The sequence below is a fragment of the Poecile atricapillus genome, chromosome 3 (assembly GCF_030490865.1).
Source record: "Poecile atricapillus isolate bPoeAtr1 chromosome 3, bPoeAtr1.hap1, whole genome shotgun sequence".
NCBI lineage: Eukaryota > Metazoa > Chordata > Aves > Passeriformes > Paridae > Poecile > Poecile atricapillus.
In genome coordinates this window covers 52,495,554-52,521,301 of record NC_081251.1, presented here as the reverse complement: position 1 = coordinate 52,521,301, position 25,748 = coordinate 52,495,554, and the positions used below count along the sequence as shown (strand labels likewise).

General features: G+C 36.7%; 1 protein-coding gene across 1 annotated transcript in view; it reads right to left on the bottom strand.

Moving 5' to 3' along the window:
* NKAIN2 (sodium/potassium transporting ATPase interacting 2) overlaps positions 1-25,748 on the bottom strand; it is a 526,876-nt gene that overhangs the window by 59,074 nt on the left and 442,054 nt on the right. The window contains exon 4 of the mRNA XM_058835423.1: positions 16,952-17,152. Within this exon, the coding sequence (XP_058691406.1) occupies positions 16,952-17,152 (201 nt within the window). The remainder of the gene's footprint in view (positions 1-16,951; positions 17,153-25,748) is intronic.

The window sequence follows — 25,748 nt, the reverse complement described above, 5'->3', positions numbered from 1 at the left end:
CTTATTCCAGCAGGTATTGTGAAGGGAAGGAAACAATGAAAAAGTAACTTTCAGAAAACTCTTGCTATTTTAATGATAGTAAAACTGCCTGAGCACTAAGCAGGCTACAGCTGGTATAATTAACAGCTGTTGCATTTGTCAGTGCCTCAAAAATTATTAGCAGGTGTCCTGAATGATTCAACAAGTTCATTAATCATTGGAGGCTTTCCTTCAAATTGACTTATCTGTCTTAATATGCCTTCACTACTGCTTTACAGAGGGCAATAATACTACATTGAGTATATAAACATAAACAAACTGACATCATGCACCCCAATGGACTTTAGCATCCAAATCACAAGACAAACATGCACATTAAAGACTGCATGGAGCAAAAGCTGAGAAGAAATATTTGCCATGAGAATGAGACAGCAGAGAGTTTCAAAGTGGATTTTGGAGCAGAGAGTATTTTCTAAATGGAGTGGAATGGTTAGAAAACAAATGGATGTTGTATGACAAGAAAAAAGATTAAGGTGTTTGTACTCAGAATCCTTTACAGAAATTTGAATTTTTCAAAAGCTTTAAGATAAAACATAAGGTTTTAGGGTGATTCAGCAAAGATGGTGAAAAGTAAAAGAAAAGTCACCCCATTTTGCATAAAGAACAAAGAAGACAAGAAAAAGGCTGAAGAAATATAGTTTTGGAAGTGCAAAACAGAACCCTTGGGAAATGATAGAAAGATGACATAGAATTTAATGAGCTAGAGCATCCCCAGTGAGCAAAGGGAAAAGGAGAAGTAGCCTAGTGTGCATGGAAGTTTTAGAGGTGAGGACTTTCAAGTGATTAAAGGGGATAGGATGGTTGGATTTTCTTGTGGCTTTTAGCTGTTTTGCTTATTTTTGTTTTGCTTCCTTTCTCCTGGAAAATGAAATAATTTGATACTTTGTGAAAGGACGGCCCATCCTCTAGCAAAAAATTATTTCTCACGTGTCATCATTCAGACCATAGTACAGAACTGACCCAATAAATTCATTCGGGAATGGCGTTCACTCCCAGCTTATTCTGACACATTGTTCACTGGCAGTGTCAGAGATTGGGTTTTGAGACTGATGGACCCCTGAATTATTCTGATGTCTGTAGAGCAATGTCTTTGCTGATTTTCTAAGACTTCTTATCCAGACAGAAGAGACTGGGTCTGAAGCTGAATGCAGATAAATGTGACACAAGGCATAAATCTTGCCAATTTCTTGCGTGTTGTACTAATGTTCTACAGCACATTGGCTAAAGATCTCCTCTGTATGGACTGCAGTGAGTTCTGTTTCATTCATTTCATACACACACACACACACAAACACACAGCTGTGTATGTATAGATGAATATAGATGCATATAGATGCATATAGAATATGCATAGATGCATATTCTTGCTTCCTACATTTGCTTTTCTCTGCACTGTCTCTACCTTGCTACAACAGAGAATCATTTTTATAGGGGTCTTGCATACTAGTTCCTAAGTAGGAGTAGATGTCAGCTTCAAGAAACCTCACCTCGTGCTACTTCCAAGCAGGGCTAAAGGTGCTGTCATGTTCTCTTTCTGCCTAAACAGTAGAGATGTGAGTGAAATTTGCTCCTAAATTTTAGAGCAAAATACTGAAGTACTGTTCTAGAACTATGCCAGCTTCTGCTGGATATTCCTAAAGCTTAACATCTATTTGTACTTTAAATCTTGAGTACTCTTGCACTATTGAAACTCTCCTACTTGATAGATCCCAGAGGTGGTGGAGAGAGTAACAGATGTTACTGTTGCTAGCAATAGTTTTACTCAAGTTGCCTGAGCAAAAGAGGTATTTCTTTGCCTATCCTGAATGTCAATGTCAATTGAAAATCTCCATTATGTGAAAATGGTGCAAAATTTTGTCAAAAAAGTAAATTACCAAGACAGACACTGCTACTGAAAAAGCAGAACAAACTCGGAAACATTGGGATAATTTGTGCATAGTTATTCAAAGGTATCAGCAAGCAGACACTATTTGTATGGAAAAGCAATTATTACAGGAAAAATGTGAGCCTGTAAATGTAGCACATATTGCTTTCCTATGCTTTTTATGTAATTGGTATCATTATGGTACATAATGACACCAATTACTTAAAAATTAAGCACACAATAATGCATACTTCATATTATATTCAGATGGAGTTCCTATCTGCAGCACTTCAGGGCCAGACATCCTTTAATAAATTCTACATGTGCCTTCAGTATTTTCTCTAGGGTTGTATTTTTTAATGCTTACTCTTTTAGTGGGGAATCTCAGGCATAAAAAATTAAAAAGGTCAATTTTATGATGAAACACATGAGCCTGGATATTTTAAGTAGCACCCTAGACTGCAGAAGCTAATTGCTTTTTGACAGAAGAACTCTCTTAAGTGCTCACTCTGGAAACAGGTTTGTGTGAAAAGCAGGATGCATCTCCACCTTGCTTCCAAGCCTGCTGGGATTTGTTGAGATGAGTGACGCTGTGAAAAATAGAAATCACCTGGAGCTTGTTAATATTATAATCAAGTGAAAGCACAATTACTGCTGTCTTAATCCATCTGTCTGTATGCATCCGCTCCACTTCCAATCACCTGCTTTAGTCACAGGTGTATTATTATTGAGATGGCATTAAAAAATCCAAGCCATGAGTGCTCTAAATTGCTGTATGGTCTCCCACGTCAGTCTGTCTGTCTCTGCAGCTTTAGTGCTGCTATTTGTCAAGAAGGAGAGCAAACAAAGGTCCCAGATTGCATGAAGTAAAGCCAAAGTACCTTTGTGTGTGGAGTTTGGCTGAATGATGCCCAAATTTAAGTTAGCAGGTTGCAATTTTGACAAGTACCATTTATGTTAAATGAAGGGAAAAAAAATCAAACAAATGTACTGAATTCTAACAACTCATGTAAAACTCAGTAATGCTCAATAGATGCCATGTCACATATCTGGAATACTAATGTAGCTTTGGTAAACAAACATAAATTTGTAGAATATGATGGCAGTTCTGCAAAAACAATCTGACATGATAATATACTTAGTTTTTGATTTCACCCTGAATGACGTTTGATAGCCTAAGTGATCAAACTGAGTGACAAAAATTCTACATGATAAATCCAAATTACAACAACAACATCAATAATCAAACAAAAACAACTGCAACAAACAACACAAATAGTAACTTTTAATTTAGGATAAGAAAATGCTAACTGAACTAAGGGTATATTTTCAAATTTCAGTAGGCAAGCTGTAGGGAGGAATGTTGGATAGTTTAACAATTCGGATGTACACCATTTCCAGCAATAGGTGTTTTTCATGTGAAAAATCAAGTCTCTCAGACATTCTTTTGAAAAAAGAATATTACTCACCATGTGAGTCTCTGATTTGTTAAATGTTTTGTATAGAAAAACACTAGATCCTAGGATCCATATAAAATTATTTTTCATCTATAATCAAGGAGACTCTTAGAAGCCATTTTGAAGATCATCAGAAGAATGGGTTTTGAAGGTAATTGTCGATATTGGAAAAGAATGGCAGGTTCTTGTACACCTCCTTAAATTATTAAAAATAAAATTTTAAAAAGAGCTAGCTTTCCAGAAGTGATGGTAAACACAATTTTGTGTTTATATGCACAAACCAGGAGTTAATATATAATCTCTCAGCAGTTAAAAATTGCTTGTTCTTTTCTAGTTGGCAGTCTGGGAGAGAAAAAAATGTTTTAACAATCTTTCAGAAGAATGTCACTTTTTAATTTCAGTGAAGTTTTGTTTAAATACTGAAGTTAGAGGAAGAATTATAAACCTCCTGAATGGTCTATGCAGCTGCATATTCTGACTTCAAAATGCCACCAAATGCCTCAATGGGGCAGCTAATGGCCTTAATGCTTTTCACACTGTCTTCAAAATTCCCCCTGAGACTCATTCAAAGCTCTGTGCTCTCAGTCAAGCCCTCTAAGGAGCTATGGATCAAATGGAGCCTGTTGCTCCTTGGAGCTGAGGAAGACACCTTTGCAAAGCTCAGCTCCAAGTTCATACCTGTTCTGAGATCAAACTCCCCAAATCAAACCTTGCTGGAGTGCATGATGCTAGATCAGTCCACTGAAGACAGCTGACATCTGTGGCTGCCCTTGACTAGAAATCCCTTGTCTGAAAATAAGTGGGAGTAATTTTGTTCTTCTGGAAGTTCATGAGTTCTTGTTAGCCATGGATTTCACCATACAAGGCAATTCCCAGTAAGTGCACAAATTGATAATGCCTTCATATGACTTGGAAACAAACTTGTTAGATATTTTTGTTTGTGATTTTAGGGGTGTTTTTTTGTTTTTTGTTTTTTTTTTTTTGTCTGCTTGCTTGTTTTTTGTTTTTTTTTTTGGTTTGGGTTACATACAATTACACCACCAGGAAACAAACAAACAAACAAAAACAAACCAAAATCAAACCCTCCTTCCTTTTTCTTTCTCAGGTTCTTTTTGACTGTTTTAACTAAAATAAATCAGAAAGCTTAAGGAAGCTAAATGGCTACACAAAAGGAGTATTTCAGCATAGAAAATACAATGTAATGTGGAAGGATGTGGTTCATCCCCATATTTAAAAATCATAGCATTAAATGACTACCACTACTATTTTTAGGATCTTCATAATGAACCTCTCATAGCAGTATTATTTCCAGAATCCAAGAAAAAGAGACTGGAAATGCAGCATATATTGCTTACCTATGTCTCAGATATAATCAGTATAATAATTTTTAATGTGACTAACCTCTTCCATTCAGTCAGAGCTTCATAACTCATGCACAGAAGACATTTGGAAAGATCTGATACTTTAAAAGTGACAATTTGTTTCATTCATGTAATTCACATCTCTGTAAAATTTGCTGCATCGTTATATTCTGATGGTTGAAGCAGGAAGCAATAATCATGGCAAAAAAGAGCTAACAGCCTGGGGAAAGATCCTTTTCTTATGATACACAGTGATTTTAGAACAATCTTTACAAAACACAAAGCCACTGAAACCTGAAATGTAGGTTCAGACAGAGTACAAAACAATGATTTAGCAGATTAATGTTTTTGAAGATGAGATCAATTCATGCAGTTTTGTAATGGGTTACAAAACCAGCACAAGTTTGTAACAGAAAATTACAATTTTCTGCAATCTTTATAATACGTTGTAATCTTTGAAACGTATCTGGGTTATGTATTTTGTGCCATTGCTGCCTAGCCACAGAAAATTTTCTGCAGGCATCTCTAATAGAGAATCAGGAATCTGCCACCTGAAAGCGAGGCAAGCACCACCAGCTGATACAGCAAATGCCAAGTGGCTATTTAGCAGTGCCAGCTCACAACAGACTCACACAGAAAAACTACCTGCCCCCCCACTTCTGCTTTTGGTACCTAAATCTTCAGGAAACTAAATCAGTTCCTAAAAGCAGGAGAAAGGAGAAAGCAGTCTATTATTCCCTGGCAGACCACAAAGGATTGCCCATATTGACAATCTGTTTTGTGTAGGCAGGCTGCAGAAGCAATAAATCCTATTAACCTGTTCAAAGTCAAATGAAGACATTTAGAAAACAGAACTGCTATTACATGCAGTGGTGAAAGAAGAGCATATCAAAGAAAGGTTAAATGGATGCACCAGTATTAGATTATGCAGTTACAACTGTAAAATCCCCCCAAACCTTTCTATCACCTGCTGTTGCCCGTCAGGATATTAATTATGTCCCCTTCAAGCTAACTAGGTAACCATTCAAATACTATCTTCTGTTCTGTCAATGATAATTTTCAAGTAAAAAAAAAAAATCAATTTCAAACTAACAGGACTTCTGTGGAAAATGCCTATGTTATACTATGGTTTTGCTAATGCACACTTCCTCTGTCCAAAACATACGGCATTTTGTGTGTACAGGCCATTCTGGAGATTTACCGTAATTATGCCATGATGTGTTTATTGTTATAGATTCAGCAGCCTTTCTGCCTCTCTACCTGTTTTGTTTGAGAGCAGCTGCTAGCTTCAAGCTGTTGCCTGCTTCCAGCGGCAGAAGCTGAATGAAGGAGCACTTTCCAGGGAAGACATGTTTTGAAACAGACATACTGACAATAAACCAGTTCACTAGGGAGGCATAACATTGACTGGATAAAAGTTGAGTAATCATTCTATGATAATTTACTGAAACTGGGTGCAATTTGCTTTAAAATAGAAATTCCCTCTGCTGCTGATATTGGACTTGGAGGACTTTTACTGATAAAAGCGTGGCATTTGCTTTTATGAAGTAGCTGATCTTTGGAGATTCATTAAACCTCATTATTTTTTCTTATGCATAAGTGACTGTTAATACTTATTCACTGAATGAGAGGAATGGGAAGAATGGAGTTGTCTAAAGCAAAGCTTGACAGTGCCTCTCTTCCTCCAGCTCTCTGCTCATTGTGACTGGATACACTGAATTGAATTACTAAGGAAAGCCTTGATAATTTCTTGGTAAAATGGTGAGCTCTTCAGGTGAGGCTGCCCAGAATTGCCTTGATTTCTGTGCCTGGTTTTAATTGTGAATCAGATGTGTGCAGCCAGTCCAGCTCCCCCCAGAGTCACTCTTCCGTGGGAGATGGGAGGAGAAGCTGAGGATCCATCCCCTTGTCAGTAGTCACTTCCCAGAGCACTCCCAGGAAACAGGACTATCTAAACAAAAGGTAGGGAATCACATCCTAGTCCCAGATCTTTTTTCCTAATCTTTAGGAAAAGAGTATGTTGAAGAGGAAACAGTTAACTAATTAGGTGCAAAACAATAGTGCAAAAATGTTCTTGTTACAACCTTCTTGCTGGAAATAGCAGATATTAATATTTTATTGACTTGAACCTCTGGGGTAGATTCCAGATGTCACTACTTGATCATTGTGAACATATAAGGAAAAATAAATTCTGTCATGGCAATGTTGAATTCCCATCTATGGAAACAATTGTTACCAGAAGACAAATACTCCTGTGGCTTTGTAAATACCCTTTTTTCCCCTCTGGTTGTGATTGTGCACACACGAATGATCTGTTTGCAGAAAACATGGACATACAGAAGTAAAATAAAGTGGAGGGAAAGTCACAACATTTCATTATTAAATTGTATACATTAAGAAATAGCTATTTCCTTTTCTGTGCTCAGACCAGAATATAGGCTGACAAAGCTCAAAGGTAGAGTTAAAAGAATGCTGCCTCTTGGGAAAAAACCTGCTCCAATGGTTTTGAAAACATGAATCACTTTATGCCAGTCAGTTTCAAGCAGTTGAGTATTGCAAAACTGATATCTCAATAGTGCTGCAGATTAAGTAAAAGGTGCTGCCCAGTGGCACACCTTGAAAGCCCCCCAAATGCATCAGAGGTGCATGTATGTGCTCTCTACCTGCCCAACCAGTGCTGAAGGATAATATCTATTAAAAAAGTGGTGAGAATTGGCTGATGTCTACTGAGAATACGAGCAAAGAACAGATGACCTCTGATTTCAAGGGAAAGTAATTTTCTTCAGTTGGATGGAACAATGACTTTTTCACTAATGAATATTACCTGTCATCTAAAATCTAGGCTTCAGGTGGAAACTTCAGAAAATTTACAACAAAAAGACTCAATTTTCAGTCTCAAACTCCATTTTCCTTAGAACTTCAGCACTGCAGAAGTCAGAGAGACAAGAATCCTTAGGGTATGTCTACAGAAGATCTTTATTGAATGCGTTGTTTTGTATGCTAAATAAGCACTAAAAAAATGAAGACATGATAAACTTTCCTCTCCCAATACTACGATTCCAATTCATGTTTCCTTCCTGAACTCCAAGGTCAGAGTCCACAGCATGACTCAAACAGTAGCTGGAGATGTAGGTATTGTTGGTTCTGCTAAATGTCCAGGGAACACGGACTCTAAGTGTGCAATTGCCATGACATTGTGAACGTACAGAAGTGTATATAGACATAGTATCAACTGAAATAACCTACAGACTGTCTTCTGACCTAGAGGCCAAATGATATAGCACAGTTTATGTTCACACAAATAAGCTCTCTTTCTGCCTCAGAACAAGATGAGCAGATCCAAACTGGCTCTCAGAGATTCTCCCTGGTTTGTGCTGTACACGTGGCCCAACAGAGTCTGGGACAGTGATACTGGTCTGGGCTGAATGTATGACAGAGACTGTAGAAAAAGCGAAACATTATGAATAATCATGCTGCAGTTTTTAGAATGAGCCCTGTCCTAGTATAAATGTACTGTGAAGGTCCAGAGCCCAAGCAGCCAGCTAAAAATCTACCAGAAAACCAGTACTACGTTAAAGATCACTTGCCTGCACTTTAAATGAATATCATGACACTCTTATGTTAAGGCAAAACATTTCAGGGCTGATGCATTTTTAAAAAGAATAATGTTCCTTCAGAAAATTCCCAATCAGCTCTGATTCTGAGATTGCAAGAGAAACTTAAGTAATCAAAAATATTGCAAGCAGTCGCCTGAACCCTTTACCTTGGCCAGACTCAGACACTTATTCCAAGGGTTCTAGGGTATACAGATGCATGAATGCAAAGTACTTTAAATTTTTTTTTTCTGGAAGGCAAAAAACATTTTTCTGTACTAGAAAATGAGGAAAAAATTTGCAGAATTCATAATGTCATATAATTGTTTTTATTGTACACACACTAAAATCAGGGACATCTAAACACTTCCTAGATTTTTATATGCCTTAGACATAGTTATTACTTTTAGTGGGGTTGTTAGCTCTTTCAGAAGCACTGAAATTGTATCACAGAATTTCAGGAATTTATCATTGTTTGTGCCTACAATACAGGTTCAGTTGCAGCTGCTGACATTGTTTATCTTTGGTGAATTTTACAGACCAGATTTTCAGAACCATGGTATTGTGGCCACAATATTCATGACTAAACTGCAAAACAGTTCATTCTAAGTTTTCATAACACTATACTTTTATGTGCTCAGTTCATCTTCTGCTCAGAAAGCTGTTAACAGCACACAAAAATGAAACATGAAGTCTACTACCTAAAGTATATTATGCAATTTTCACCACAAGTTTGAGAAGCAATAATTTTCTGGGTTTTTTTTGGGTTTTTTTGTTTGTTTTTTTAAATTTTTAAAAAATATGTTTATCTCTATAATGAAGGAAGTTGGTTATATGTTTTATGACTCTCTGTATTATATTCAGGAAAAAATCACCCTAACTCATGAGCTGAGTCCTTGTACTTCCAGAACTAGAAGGGCTTTTTTTGGGATATGAAGCAAAATGGCAAATGTTGCTTTTGTATGAAGCAGAACAAGGCAGTATTGTAATATCAGCAGAAATACCATACATGGTGACACAGAGGTATAGCTGTACTGTGGATGAGGTTTTCAATATTTCCAAGGAGCAACTGTCTTTTTTTTTTTTTTTTTGTACCTTCAGAATCAGCTCAGGAATGGGGTTTGTGAACCTGCGCTTGACTATGAGTTTTCAGTATTAAGAGGTATTGCTTTCTGTTTAACTACATGTTGTAAAGGAATACTTATGATTACAGTAGCTTGTGCTACATATTATTATTGCTGTTCTTCTCAGTTCTATTACATCTCAAACAAGAGTAATAAGCTTTTTCTACCTTTGTATATTCCTTTGTATAGAGAGAAAATCAAATGGACTAGGCTTTTTTATCCAGAATCTCTTCAAAGAGAGAGGTTCACCAAGACTGGGTAAATAGGCCCCAGTCCAATCATCTGACCTGTGTGTAGCTGGAACATGTTCACATTCAGCTCTCATGCTATGGCAGTGAAATAAAAACATGACTATGCCAATACCAGAACTGAGGAATAATTTAAATACCAGGTGTGGGAGGAAACAAGTCAGCAAGTCAGCATCACCAGTCAGCACAACACCACCCACATCACATAGCCCCAGGACAGCCATGAGGCACTGAACCTGGGGATCCATAATCTCATTGCTCTATCATCACTACAGGGTCAGCCAGAATCAGAGTCCCCTGTGTGAAGAGATACGTATGAGGTGGTCAAAACAAATCCTCAGGAAAATTCCCTCAGGCCTCAAAGTAATGAGTCCAGTGTTCAACTCTTTGTTTTCATAATTCCAACTCCAGTCAAAAAAAGGATCACGTACAGTATTTGCCTTTGCTAGTGCAAGAACATCTATGAGAAGCTGAACTGCTTCTTCCTGTCTCAGCTCATGCTGGTGCTGTTGTCTTTCTCTCCATCAGGGAAATAAACCTTTCAGAGACAATCCTGTTCGCCTTGGTCAGGTAAGACTGTTTAAAGCTGACTTCTCTCCTCTCAGTTGGAGAAAACTCGTTTTCAGACAATTATATAGCTTAGCTTTATACAAACACATCTCATTAGGAAGAGAAGCTTTTAGGGAAATGAATGAATACAATTCTACTGTCAAATCTCCCTACTCACTATGAAAAACATTTATGCTTTGATGTGTAAAATTCAGTTTTCTCCAAGAAGTAGTGAAGAAATTCAGGAAAAAATTGATAGAAGCAATAACAAATAACACATATAGACATAAAAATCTCTTATAGCAATCCTTCAAAATATTAATGACATATGCTTTAGCATTATTGTCAAACAGAGAAACAGCAATATACTGTGCTCTGAGTCAATGTCAAAGATGCCTGAACCTGATGCCTGTCTATTAAAATGGCAAGACAGTGTTATTAACACTTTACAGTGATTCATACCCTCTTTACATTGTGCTGATTTTCCCCAGTCCTACAGAGAAAAGAAGACTTTCTAAAGTACCAATCTATATCATTAATCAATTTTCTTTCAACCATTGTATTGCCCTAGAAAAGAACTTTGCCTTAATTAAATAATGTTATTTTTCCCCCATTAGGTTTAAAGAGGCAAAACTTAATTACATGAGCTCTCATCTCCTCTCTCACATATAAATATTCTCAGCATTCTAAAAGTACAGGAAGAGACAGCTGATGTGCAAGGTATGTGTACGAGTATAAACATGTAGGAGAGGTGGAGGCTGCTGTCAGAAGGGAGGTGCAGGAACAAAACTAGCAAGGACAAATCTAAGAAAAGGCTTTTATGTGCAAGATGTGCTTCCTGTACAAGTGCAGACCTTTATATTCGGTAAAAAGGACTAGAAAATTAAGAACACAGCATTAGGTTTACTGCTGCATTTGCTGTTTTGCAAAAGCTTTGTTGCATTTTGTTTTCTTCCCAACACATCACACTGTATTTTGAGCACAGGAATGGAATATGCTGGTTTATTAGCAGGACCCAAGGGCTACTTCAATAGGCGATTCTTCCTAAAAGATGAATATTATCCATGGGATAGTGAAGTGATAGTGAAGGCCGTTACTACAGTACAACTTCTTAGATTGTTCATTTGCAGCTCTGTCAAAGGGACTTGCCTGTTTAATTTTAGGATTTCAACTTAGACTAGCCAGGGCCAGCCTTTGTGTTGTTTGATTCCACTCATGAATATTTTGGGACACCAAGAAACAGTCTTTTGCTGGTTGTCTCATTCCTAATGATATTATTAGTTAGGCAGCTTCTATTTTTTGTGCATTTCTGTGACTACTTCCCTCATGTCTCCTGCCTTTGCTATTTTGCCTGTCCTCCTATCAGGTAGTCTGTCCTACTAATATATCTTCTGCTTCATTCATTCTCTCATACTCCTGCTCTATCACTTGCTGGTGTATCTGGAGGAACTTCTGGCCTTTTTCTCTGCTCAGCTCTTATCGATATCTTCCCAAATAAAATGAAAACCACAAGTTAAAAAAAAAAAAGAGATCAAATGTACTTCCCTTGCAGAAGGCTTGTTTTCCCTTCCTGCTCTAAATGCAGGAGCTTTACAAGCTCTTTGTTTAACCTTTGATATCCTGCTGATAACCTGTTTATCTCTCACTCTGTGAATCTCAGCTTCGAAGGAGAACCCTGCCTCTCCTTGTGTGCCATGCCTTCTCCTTGCTCCTGAAAATTCCCAGTGCTGAGATTATTTTCCACCTCTTGTTTTAAAACCTCTATTCCTTCTCCTTAGTTTCTTCCAGTGAAATTCAAATACTTCATTCCCTTGCAAGACTCTGTGGCCTGTCCCACCTGGCTTGTCCCCTCCTGTCAGTATGATAGTGCACTATTGATGAGACATTAGGTTCTTGTCAGTTACTTCCTAAATCTCAAACTTTCACACATTTCTCTGTCTTTTGCTGCTTTTTAGGATAATTTTCCAGCAGAAAAAATTTATCAGAAGTTTACTCATTCTGAATCATAGGTCTTTTTTTATCATGCCTACAGGAAAGCTGACAATGGTCAAACAGGAGGTCCAATGAAACTTCAAACTAATATTGCCTCTCTGTTTTCCTGTCTTTTTCCTCCTTTTCTTTCCCTATAGGCTGGCTGGTTTGTTCTTTTGGCTAGTTAATTTGGATGGTTATTTCTTTTGGATGGGAACCACTGCTTATTTTTCCAATTATATTTCCTCAGCAATGTTGAGGGCCTTTAAGTGTAAGACTCTGAGTAACATATTTGAGCATGGAGGTCTAAAACACAGGTGGACAGTTCAGTAAATATATTCCTGTAAAAGTACGCTTTTACTGAGTACTCCTATCTCTACAGCTATTTAATGCCACCTGTGCTATGCTATCAATAAAGATTTTAAGACTATCCTGTTCTAATTATTAATCCTTAAAAGAAGTAGGGAACATTGATGCTATTCTACTATTCTAAGTGCTTAAATACATACACAAACAACCTTTCCAGAATATTGGATTACCTGCAATGTTTAATGGAATTATCCTGGCAGCATCTTTCTGAAATATTTAAGAATAGTACAGACAATAATTGGCATGAATTAAGCAACTTGCCAAAGGTCTTATGGTAAGTCTGCAACAGAGCAGAGATTTTGATGCTGGTGTCCTAACTTCATAGCTGTACTGTTGCATCTTAATAACACAGTTATGCTTCGTGATGTTTTAAATCAATCTGACAGCATCAGGGCTTGAAAGATATTGTGCATGATGCAGACTTTGCAGAAATCCAAACAGTATACATTTACTGTAAATATTATGGATGGGTAATTACATATTACAAGTTTTGAAGCATGAAATAATAATTTTAATGAGTGCATGAAGCATATACTCAAGTACAAATACAGGAAGGAACAAAAAGAAATTAAGACTAATATACAGCACATAAAAGTCAGTGGACAGGATCACTTTGAAAATGGTCAATACTTTTATGTAACAGTTTACTTATGGTTTTATTTATTTGGTATGTAAATTACCATCAATAATGCAGATGCAGTACATAAGAAATGCTTTTCCTTCACTTGTTTTACTGGAATAATATTACATTGCTCATCTTTTCCAGGGCTATATAACTAAAACCCAAACTGGCTAAGGTGATGCTTTCACATTAGTCTTATTCCCATAACTCATGCACTTATCTCCACTAAAATCAATAGATTTTTGAGTGTGCGAGAAGTAAAAGACAAGCATACTAAATACTTTTAATCCTGTGTTGGCAAATAGATATGTAATTGTGTTACACTTATCTCGAAGGCTGATCTCTAATTTGCATATTATCAGAGTTTTGATCTATAAATGGGTTTTAATTTGTTGACTTTTGCAAGAACAGACTTGTTGGAGTGAAGGCAGGTCATGCATAATCAAAGAGTAAAACAAAGACAAAAGAAAGATGCAGAGAATTTGAGCTCAATTTCTGTATGAAATGCAATTAACATTATAATTTCCTTGTACCACACAAAGACCTTACTGTACTGGGTGTTCCCCATATCCAGGGGCTTTTTGAAAGATTCAAGAGATCTTTATCTATGCAAATGGTACAGAGTCTTATGAAATGAACATGAAAATTTTAGGCATGCTCTTCTCTCTCTTCTGCACTTGGAAAGCGGCACAGAGAGATGAAATGACTTTCAAAAGAACAAACACTGTGATATATCTGGAAGCAGAGCCCTCTGACCTGAACTGCAGCTCAGGGCATGAACTGAAAAGCTTTTCACCTTCTCTTATAAGACAAGAGTTCAACGAACTGTGGAAATGAATAAAATTGTACATAGGCTCTGTAGATAGAATTAGACATTGATATGTGTGGGTGCTTGAGAAACTGCCAGCTTATAACTCCTTCAGCTGTATGACAAAAGGCTGGGATGCAAATGTTATTTATACACAGAGTCAATGACTACCTTAAGTCCTGACACTACATCCCAAGATTAACAGTGTGTATAACCTGCACTGTGTCCCTCCCAAGCACTGCCCCCCCCAGGCTGAAATGGCAGCTATACCTCTTATTGTTCAGAGGTAGGAACTTGCAGTCAGCCTCCCCTCTGCAAATGCTATACAGAATGCAACTCAAATAGTTGCAAATCAAATCCCCATTAGTACCACTGACCTCATTCTTTACCTGGAATAATTCTCTCCAGAGATCAGTCATTTAAGTATATCTATCCTTGATAACCCAGTAGGCCTGAAAATGAAATAGCTTCTCTAATGCATGCAACAAGAATCAATAGCCTTTAAACACACAAGGACACTTTATTGTCTGAAGTGTACGGGTATATGAGTCATGCCATCACTAGACCAGTTCATTTTGGTAATTTGTAGACATAAGGACAGGTAGAGTTGTGGTCCTTGCAGAGCATATTGGATGGGCCATTTGCTCAAGACTTGGGAGCTCTGTAAATGAGACTTTCCTGGGAGAGAAGCATCTAGTGGACAGTATGTGAGCACAGGCTTCATTAAGGGTTAGTTCTGTCCAACAAAATAATTGAATTAATTGTGGCCAAAATGAAGCATTCTTCTGCATGTACCAGCAAACCTTTAAATAGCTGTTGCTGTCAAAGTGTGATGAAGCTAAGACCTCACCTTTGCAGATTCAGCTATGTGATCAAGAATTGGGAGGGCAAGAAATAAGGGAGCTGTTCCATGGAAATACAGAAGAATTGTTAGAGTAGGAAGGGACCTCTGGAAATCATCTAGTCCAGCTCCACTGACAATGCAGTTCCATAGGAATTGCACTGATTGACACAAGGGAAAGAATATGAGGGAGGTATACATTAGAAGTGGCTCTTAGGCATTGGGCAATTTGGAAAGTCTGTACCTCTCAAATACCTCAACCAATGGGGAAAGAGAAAGGGAAATGTGGCTGGGAAATTAAGATAAAGAGAAGTCTGAGTCCTCTGACAATTTGAGAGACCCCATGGGAAATGCCCATGAACTCTCCCTTTATTTGAATAAAGTAACAGAAATCCTCTGTCTCCTTTTCGGACATAAACCTCTCGTGTTTGTGGGTTAATTTTCCTGACACAAACAGTATCCTCTTACTTTGTGTTATATGTCACTGAGCTTTATCTGTTAATTCTGTTTCCCATTTAATCACATTTAAAATGGGAGTGAATTTACACTAGCATTTCTATTAGAAAAAACAGCCACAATGGAAAATGTGAAAGTGATGTAAACAGTAGTCAAGCACAAGGTTTGGAAAATTGACCCATATTTATGCTGTGCAGATCTTTACCTGTGATAATCACATTTAGAGTAACATTAATGGGAGTATAACACAGATGTAGTTAGCTGTAGCTTGCAGATTACTAATGGCTTGTTATTTTGAACCATTACTCTGACTTGAAAAGCGTGAGCTTATCCAAAACCACAGCTCTATTTAAACAGAGACACACAAAATAACCTGGCTGAATCAGGAACAGAAATGAGCTTGAACTACATATACCTTGATTTTCTTGCTCATCATTCATTACATAAAAAAAAAAAAAAGAAAAAAAAAAAAGGCAGAAAAAAGTATCCTGGTTATCTGGAAGGCTTGAGGGAAGGAGGGCTCCGCAGGAGCATCTGGACAGGCTGGACCAATGGGCCAAAGCCAATTGTATGAAGTTCAACAAGGCCAAGTGCCAGGTCCTGCACTTGGGTTACAACAGCCCTAAGCTTTGCCACAGGCTGGGGGCAGAGTGGCTGTAAAGCTGCCTGTTGGAAAAGGACCTGGGGGTGCTGGTCAGCACTAACTGAACATGAGCCAGCTGTGCCCATGTGGCCAAGAAGGCCAATGACATCCTGGTCTGGGTCAAGGGAAGTCAAGCTTGCACCAGGGATACTATGTTGGATATCATAAAAATTTGTCAAGCACTTGAAGAAGCTGCCCAGGGCAATGGTGGAGTCACCTTCCCTGGAGGTATTGAAAAGATGGGTAGATATGGCACTTAAGTATAGGCTTTAGTGTTGGACTTGGCAGGGTTAGGGGTTGGGCTTGATGATCTTAGAGGTCTTTTCCAACCAAAATGATTCTATGAAGCTATAATTCCATGAGTCAAGCTTGAGTGATAAAAAAATGCTGGAGAATAGATAGATGGAAAAGCTGCCCACTTTTTGGATAGCTGTGAGCTCCATTATACATTTTTTCCCCAAGCAAACAGTTTTCATCCCTTATAAATTTTCTGCAGTGCAACAGCGGATTCTTGTACTAAAAAAATTTAAGATCTTGGGTTTTGATTTTCACATTAAGTTTGACTTTTTCAGGAGGGGAGGGAAAACCTCTCCCATTGTAGTCTAGTGTCTGTTAATTAATATGGTTAAAGACAATTTGGTGAGATTTGAGTCCTGTGAACTGATCAGTGAATCTATTTTTACTGTTGGTTTGTCTTTTGTATTCAATTTAATATTTAATTTGGCTTTCATAACAATAGCTCTAACTTGCTATTATGTCACAACTTATTGTAGCAGGAAAACAGGGTGTGTCATGTCAGTAGTTCTTAGCATAATAATAAATATGTATGTTGGAAATTTTTGCATGCAGCTATCTTGAACTGGCTGAATGACAACTGACTTTCATGACTAAATGAAGACACAAAGCCAGGGTTTGTGAATGAATGCCACAATCATCCACTATTCCAGTAAAGACAAGATGAAATCCTGAAAAGGTTGTAGAATTGAAGTTATTTAAAAACACTTACTGCAAGGAAGATCTGAAGAGAACTGTGAGCCACTTCTATGTACTGATATTCAAGGAAACACCCCGAGACAGTGATATAACGATGATCCTCTGGTGCCCAGTCCGGTGCTGGGGTTACTGAGGTCACAGTGCAGCCTGGCCCATTCTCCATCCACCAAGATCGGTGCATTGAGATGTTAAAAGTCAGAATGAGATCTGTTTCCTGCAGAAGAACAAGAAAAGAATTAATATGTGGGGATGGTACTCTGGTATCCAATGCCTCAGTAAGAGATTTCACAGCATGCATAAAGAAGCAAAGAGCTGCAATAAAACTGCACTGTCACATGAAAGTTAGTGGAGCTTGCCTGCTGCAAGCAGAAGTAGCTGTACCTTGTCAGGCAGAAATGCTTTGGTGCAGAAAAATTATCCTGCAAGCCAGGATCTGTTCCCAGACATCACGGCAGCCTAAGCTACAGCACGCGTTGCTGTCGATTGCCCGTTTCCCAGTGGATGCCATAAGGATTGATGGCCCATGTTTTGTTGGTCTGATGTACCAAACTATACAAGAATCCCCCAGAATCAAGACTTCATGCTCTTTAATATACACACATCATATGCAAGGAGTTTTTTCTCAGTAAAGGAGACCTATGGTAGCTCTACTGAAATATTGGAGAAGACTGAAGAAAAGGATCCTACACATTTTGCTTGCAGACAAATCTCTTTACAGTGCTTCTCTCTGATGTCTAATTTCTAGCATCCTGTAAGGAAATAGCGAGTGTTGCCTTGTCTAAAGACTACTCGGCTAGTTAAAAAGGAGGGGCAGAGGTGTGCAACCTTTAACTCCCATACAGCTACTGCGATGGAGTAACTTGTCAGCCATGCCTTCCATTAGGATTGCATTTATAAATAGTTCATAAAGGATTAATAAATTATTAATATACATCATAAACAATACTACAGATATTACTTTCATAAATTATACGTGGTTGCACATTACTTGAGGGTGTTACACATAGCTATAACAAAACTATGGACTCTGTGGATTCTGTAATAGCCTACAGTGTTTACCAACATTTCATAAATAATTTATTACTGTAACCTCATTGTAAAGTGTGACTATCTAGTCTCTGTGCACATGTGCTCAGTCATGCAAAAAAAATTGCTGTTAAGTAATATCTTTGCAGAGCCAAACTCTCCCCACACATAACCTACATTTTTTTCAGCCTGTTGATGTCATTAATATTTAAGATTCTCATAAAGATTTTAAAATGTAACTATTTAATTAGGCTTAGCATGCCAAAAATAATAGAATGCTATTCTGTAGCAGATAAGTTGCATTCACATTTCTCTCCCTTCAAAATGGCCATTTTTTCAGTCCCATTTATTTCACCTTTTTGCACTAACTTATGATAAGGTAATTCCATCCAGAGAGGTTTTGGATAATGTCACACATCAATTGATCTTTGATTGCACTTGACACTGCAGTGTAGCTTAATGGTTTTTTTCTAATTTGCAGTTCCTACCAAAAGTATGGAAATTTTTTACATTAAAAAAAAGTAAAATCAATTGCTACCCTGCATAAGCACACACAGCTATCAGATGGCAGGAAGGACCTTAAATATGTTTGCAATGAATAATTTCCCTTCATTCCCTCAACAGTCCAAGCCACCAAATAATGAGCTGTATGAGAAAACTTAAAATGCTTCATATGAATTTAATCATGCAACTAACTTCAAGCATTTGTTAGTTTTGATCAAAGCTACAGCAAACATTTCTACAAACTATGCAAATTGTTCCCAAATATATATATTGATGTTATAAGTTATGAGACTTATAAGTTACAAGTTATAAGACTTCATCCCCCAAAACCATCTCATTTCTCTGGTTCCTTCCCTACTAAAGCCATAGTTACTGCAAAGTGCCTGCCATGTGTTTCCTGAAAATTGGATTTTTTTTCACCCAAGCCAGAAGATAATTTTTCTTTCTGAAGGCAGGGCTGCTACAACACCTCAAGAACACTGGTCTTTTCACCTGGTGTAGGAAGTTGAAGAAAGAACATCTTTGGAGTAACTTTGCTTAAAGTAATAGATTTAATCCTAAATGACTAAAACTGGAATCCATCATGTTATTGTCAAAAGAACTTTCAGCCATTCTAGTTACCATGGAAAATTCTAAACCTCTAGTCTCTTATCAGAAATGCAGCACAAATGAATAGGACTCATTGTCTATTTCTATTTTACTATTTGCAATATCTTGAGAAGAATCATGATGGACTAAATATATTTTACAAAGTGCGGACTAGGGATAAAAAATGTATTCCTTGAAAAAGAAAGGGATAAACTGGCTTGCAGGAACTGAGTATTTGTTATGCATCTTCCAGATGAAGAGAAAATGGATCAAGAGGAGCTATACATAAAAATCAAAACTGGGCTCTGTGGGTAGAATATAATTTCTCTAGAGGCAGCTATTTTTGCTTACCACAGGTTCAATAATCAAAAATTTTATTAGTTAAAAGCACAAGTAAATTTCCAAATTACATGGGAAATATAATTACACATTAAAATATTTATGATTACATATATAAATAAAGCTTCACAAAGTCTAGCTTTCTTACATCTCTGAATTTATCCACAGATGATATTTTTGAAATATTTACACAATTCCTTTGCACTCAAATCATCTTTTGGCAGTTAAGTTGAATGTTGTGACTAGGACTTGTTTCGTTCAGGAATAGTCTTTGAGTGCTTAACAGTAAAAGAATTATGAATCTTTATCAGGTCTATATTCTATTTCTTTCTGTGAATAATCAATAAAACACTAATCTGTGTTCATTGGTCTTAAAATAGAGCTGTTAGCTAGCATAGAAGTGTTATATTCATTAATTCTTATTATTCATCATCATCATCATCCTACTGAAAACCACAGCTTCAAATCTTAGACAGCTTTGAATCATGTGGTTAAGAAGGCTTTTGAGAAGCAGTTGTTCTATACTGAGCCAGTTAAGGAAAAAGGTCAGCTTTAAAAAGGAAAGCAAAACAATAACATGTGAAATCTGGTTCTGTAAGATTAGAGACCATTCATGTCTCAGGTCCAACTTGGGTGGATTAAAAATGACAATGAAAAAAAAAATCTTGAGAAGTCAACATTGTAAGTCAGACCTTGCAAATTTCTATCCCCAAAATATCTGGGATCAGAATAAGCATAGAAGGAGCCTATTAACTACAAAGCTGCTGCACAGTTAAATCTCAGGTATAAATTCTTATGTGCTTTGAATTTGCCGATAACCTTCAAGCCATGTCCCATTTCATGCAACCATATTAGCAGAGCAGTTCCTGTTGCTCAGTACTGAAGGTCACCCAGCTTATGAAAGAGTTTCCTTTAGTGAGAAAACACTTAAGGACTTGAATCCCCTTGTAAAACTGTGGAAGCCACAAAGGGGATGATGTATCTATCGTTAACATCTCTTCTACTGACAGCATTTAGAGTTATTTTTGGACAAACTCTGCTTGCTATTTACTTTGTTGACTGTTTGAATACAGTTTTAGTGGACATAGACAAAGTCTACACTGGAAGCTGGGGATTTATTATGCTCTCTAGTGTATTTGCCGTCTGTTTCCCTTCCAACATCTGTGGCTCAGACTTGTTCAGGGAAATACAGAGAAATGGTCTGATAAGCCTTGAAGCTATGAAAACTAACAAGAATTGTTGATACACATTGGGCAAGCCAATATGTTGTTGTTCAAAGTCTGTATGTCAAGGAAGATTTCATTATCCTAAATTCAACAAACAGCTGCTTCCTTTGTGGACATAGAAATACATCTGTAAGGGCTTTATTGCTGATCACTGTGCTGCTTTTGTAAATTCTGCTGGTATTTGTAAAGCTTTTTAGTGAAAATTGGTGCATTAAAGTAGATTTTGATACTCATCAAGAAAAAAAACACAAAGGAAACCATTTTGTAGGACATGTCTGCTGACATTCTGAAGATGTGCTGATATATGTAATGGTCAGGAAAAGTACTGTTAGATTAGACAAATCTTGGAGTTTGGAGGTCTCTGACACTCAGATTTCTGAGATTAGGATATGAGACCTCCTCAAATTACATCTGTAATTTTATTTCAGCTTAGTTGGTAAAAAATTTTGAGCTTTGATGGTTTTGTGCCTATGTTTAATAGAGTAGATGACAACTTTTTCTGAGGTCAACTGCACAGTACATAGCATTTTCTGGCTGAGGACAGCTGATGACAGAACATGGCAACATCAAGCTTGGTAAAAGCTGCTAGAAAAAGAATAAAAGCTTCTTTGTAATCAGACACAACAGGAGGAGAGCAGTGCTTAAAAGGAAGACAGCTCTTTGTGTATTGTATTAGTACTAGCACATACTAGTAAGGGCCCTGTCTATTTGCAGAAATCACAATATATTACTGTTTCAATGATTTTTGTTGGTGGCAGCTCAAAGAAGTTAATTACAAACAGTGCCATGAGAAAAAGAGGCAGGAGTGGTTCAGGGTGATTCTCCCTGAAAGTCCAAGAGATCTTGCAGACTCAGGGAAGTTGAATTGTAGTGATTTCAATGGTTGTGTCTTGCTGTGTCATGGGAAATGATTTCTTCTATTTTTCTAATTAGGAATTGCTGAAAACTGCCAACGTGCTAAGCTTCTGTACATCTTTTGTCGAATACAACCATGTAACCACTAGTTAAATTTATCAAACTGAAACTAGCAAGAAGAGGCTGCTTGGAGAGTGAACAATCACACAAGGTTTCAGAGATAAAATATCAGGTTCTGAAAGCATTTATAGTTCTGGATGCCTAGGATGCACAGAGGCCTCTAATTCTTGTTATCTCACTTTTCCACTAAAACTAACTCCCACCAGGCAGTACCATTTTCTCATGCAAGCAGACTTTTTCCTATCTAAAGAAAAAATCTCTCCTAACTGAAGAACCAAAATAGAGCTTGTCAGCTGTGGGTTTTTTTTGTTTTTGTTTTGTTTTTTTTTTATGTTTTTAGTTTGTTTTTTAATTACAAGTTGATACATGGAAAATAATTATTGTATAATTGTGTAGGGAAAATGGATATTTAAAGATATTTTTTTTCTATTTTGTTGCATCTGAATTGGGTTTTTTCCTCCCCAGTTTTTGTGTATGTGTGATGTGTTCCCTTTCATTTGATTTTTTTTTCAGTAACCTAGATTTATATTCTTTAATTTCCTCTTGTAAAACTGTTTTTTACCAGTATAATTGAAAATTGTTTACAGAATCTGATTTACCTGTGTGTCATTAATCAGATACAGTTTAACCAGTTTGAATCTACCCAACTGATATACTTCTGAAGTTCATCAATGAAAACAGGCAAAAAATTGTCCCCCTGACAGCTTTTCTCAGTATTCTGTAAAAAATGCTATGAATGTATTTTAAGTGATTTCCAGTGTACCAAATATACTCCTGAACGACTTTAATTATAATGTTACCAGCATGAAAGAGATGACTCAGATGTCCTGATTTTCTTCTCTAAAATGAAACTAGAATATTATATCAATAAAAGACTATAAATAATCCTCAAAAAGCATAGTCAATGCTGTACAGAACTTGACATTGTCAATTATTATTCTATCATACCTGTCAGTTATCTTCTGAAATTAACAAAGCTACAAATGCTATATTAATTTAGATTTTCATATTTTTCTAGTAGTTAAATATGCACACTGAAAAACCTAAACATTTTACTCTGTTCCATTTCTACTCATTAAAAAAAAAAAAGAGACACCTGCTAGGCTCCAGAATATTAATTTAATTAGTTCAGTGGCATCGACAATTTTATTAACATCATTCTTCAAAAAATTTCTATCTATTTAGTTCTTCAATTAAAATATCATAAAAAGGAAGTAGAAATCTCAGTTTATTATGCAAGGTTAACATGATTATGACTGCTCCACGAATATTACTCTTCCATTAATGTTTTTTCATATTTCAACTAAATATTTTTAGAATGTTCTGGATTCTAAGATCCATTGGATTTTTTCTTGTGCAGAACATGAGAATTTAGCCCTTCACAGTAGCCCAATGTAATTTGTCACAAGGACTAAGAAGCTGCAGTCAAATAGAAATTTTAATTTAGTTATTGTACATATTTAGCAAAGATCCTGATTACAAAAATTTTTGTAATTTCTTGAAAAATTTGTGGAGGATGCAAGCTTGTGCAGTGATAAAGCACTGAAATGAAAAGCTAACCAGAAGCACTCACATCCCACAGTAGTAGCTAACTCTGCCAAATCTTATTTATTTCACACTGTGCAGTAATCAAAGATTTCATTTTGGAATTGAGAAAATTTGTTTAAGGAAATTAAGTTAAATATAATACATTGTTTTGACAAACTGTTATTCTCTGACAAAAACTTTTTATATCCAAGCTCTAATAATGTGATGGTACAGTGGACAGTTTTCCAGGTGATCTACATTGTTCTATCCCTGGGATTATCAGATATCAGCTGTGCCCCATGAAACAGAACTAGCAAAGAATTTTATGACTGAACTAAAATCAGTGTGGTTCTGGGTCTCTTTCTGAAGTGAAGTGAATGTTCTGATAGGTTTCCAAACCCTGGTTATTAATATTGAGGTAAAAATGCATGATTAATACTGCTTTTACAATATATTAGTACCATTTTTTAATGAGTTTTTTTAATGCTTTTAAAGACATTTAGTTCACTATTCTCTTGGATCTATTTGTTTCCCCTTTATTTTTAAACTGTAAAGGAAGTATGTCTCTTTTCTTGGTCTACCCAGGCAAATACACAGATCAATAGTGCTTAGAATTTTCAGACACAAATATGCATAACCTTGTAATTCTAAATAAAAGCTCCTCTAAGCACAAGTGTTGCCTAGAATAAAAGGGAAAAACTCCAGACAATATTGAAAGTGATAATGTGAAAAGCAGATCTTTAATGCAAACTTCCAGGTGCAAAAGTTTGGCTCTGCACATGTGCACAATTGATGTACTACAAATTTTATAAGGTTAATTAATTATATATCTAGCAGGTACATCCAATAACAGAGTACTTGCCCCAGCAGCCCTCCCTTGGATCTTTTCCCTATTTCCTGTTATGTCTTCTACGTTCTAGTGCAAAATAGAGTGTCCTTGTTAGAATTCATCTTCTTGAGAATAAGACTAAACAGAATTTCAGGAATGTCTTGGGTTAGTTTACTGTTCTAAAATGTGAGAGAAATAGCAAGAAAAGTATGTATTAACAGTCTACAAAGCTATAAGTGTATGAAAAATATATAAAAAGCAAAAATCTTTAGGCATCACAAGGACATCTTAAACTTGAATTTTATTCAAAAGATTATGCAAAGTTTCCAGTGACCTCGATCACCATTCTGAAGGCTGCATGTAGAAAGATCTAGGCCTTGATTAAAACTGCAGCACGAGATTAATACCCTTAAAATTATTTTTTTTTTAGAAAAAATGGTTTATCAAGTTACCAAACCATCTCAAAAATATGTTGCTTGATCATCTCTGCCCAAGGAAAAATTTTAGTATGGTCCAACATTTAGTAAGGAAGGATGCATAAGTGTATGATGTAAAACTTAAGCATCAGACAGTTTATAGATGTTTGCAGAAAGACATTCCAGTTGATGCAGTTTATTCAGTGTCCCCTGGTATTGGTTATTATTTAGTGTTAGGTACCATAAAGCAAAATGCATGTGTACAGTTATAAATTTATATTTTCTGATTGCTATTTTTTTATTATCTTTTAAAGTGTAAATAATTATCTAGTTCCTACAGTGTGTTCAGGAAAGAGTAAAAGGAATTTGGACAGAGTTCTAAAACCACAAAAATGGTGTTGCTATCCCAAAAGTGGTGTTAAGAAAGCTGAGATTATTGTAACAAAGGCGGGCTTCAAGAAATATCAGGCTGAGGAGAAATACATGTTGTGTACATTGTGCTCTAAAGCCTAAGCCTTTCTATTCAGTGGTGATTTTATAAGCATTAAGATCTCAGAATGATTAAAATGAAGCCTAGATAAGCCAGAAAATTATGGAAAAAGAATGTGGAGTCATCTTTCTCGGTTTGATTCACGTCTATTCCAAAGTGAATATTTTCAAAAGGCTTTACTTCTGTGGGGAGGTTGCAATGAGCTAAAGCATCAATTTTAAAAGCATAGCTTGTTCTCACAACCCACTTGCATTCTCAGTGAGAAATAAAATATCCAGATTTAAATGGTTTGAATTCCTCTGAAGTCAGTAGAAGGGACCTAGTTGAAACAGAGCGAAAAACATTTCTGAAGAACTCTGAAAATTTTAGGTTCTGAAGCCTAGATAAGATGTTGAGCAGCACACCAGCCACAGAGTGACTATCAGGAAGCACAGAAAGGAAAGTGCAGCCTCTCTCCACATAGCCCCTGGGCGCTGCTCAAGAAATGATGTGGAATACCTGCACAGCATCAGCTACTTCAGATTCTTTCACTATAACTTATTCCACTCCTGACCAGGCTGACAGATGTCATCATCCACAGTGCTAGATTCAGATCTGAAGCTTGCAACATTCATGTACCTTGAAAATTTGGACCAGTAAAAGAAAAGTTAGATCTCTGCAGAAACACTGATACGTGCCCAGCGTGATGTGCACAAAGCCTGCATGTAATAGTCTTTATTGCAACACTGCTGAATATCTAAGGTTTCTGACCCTTAGTTTAACACATTTTACTCCTTGGTATGACTTTCCCCAATTTTAAGGAATTGTACAGCTGCAGTCCATCCGGTGACATGGGAAAACCTGTGTCACAGTTTTCAACGCAAAAGCTACTTTTACCCAGGCCATACCTA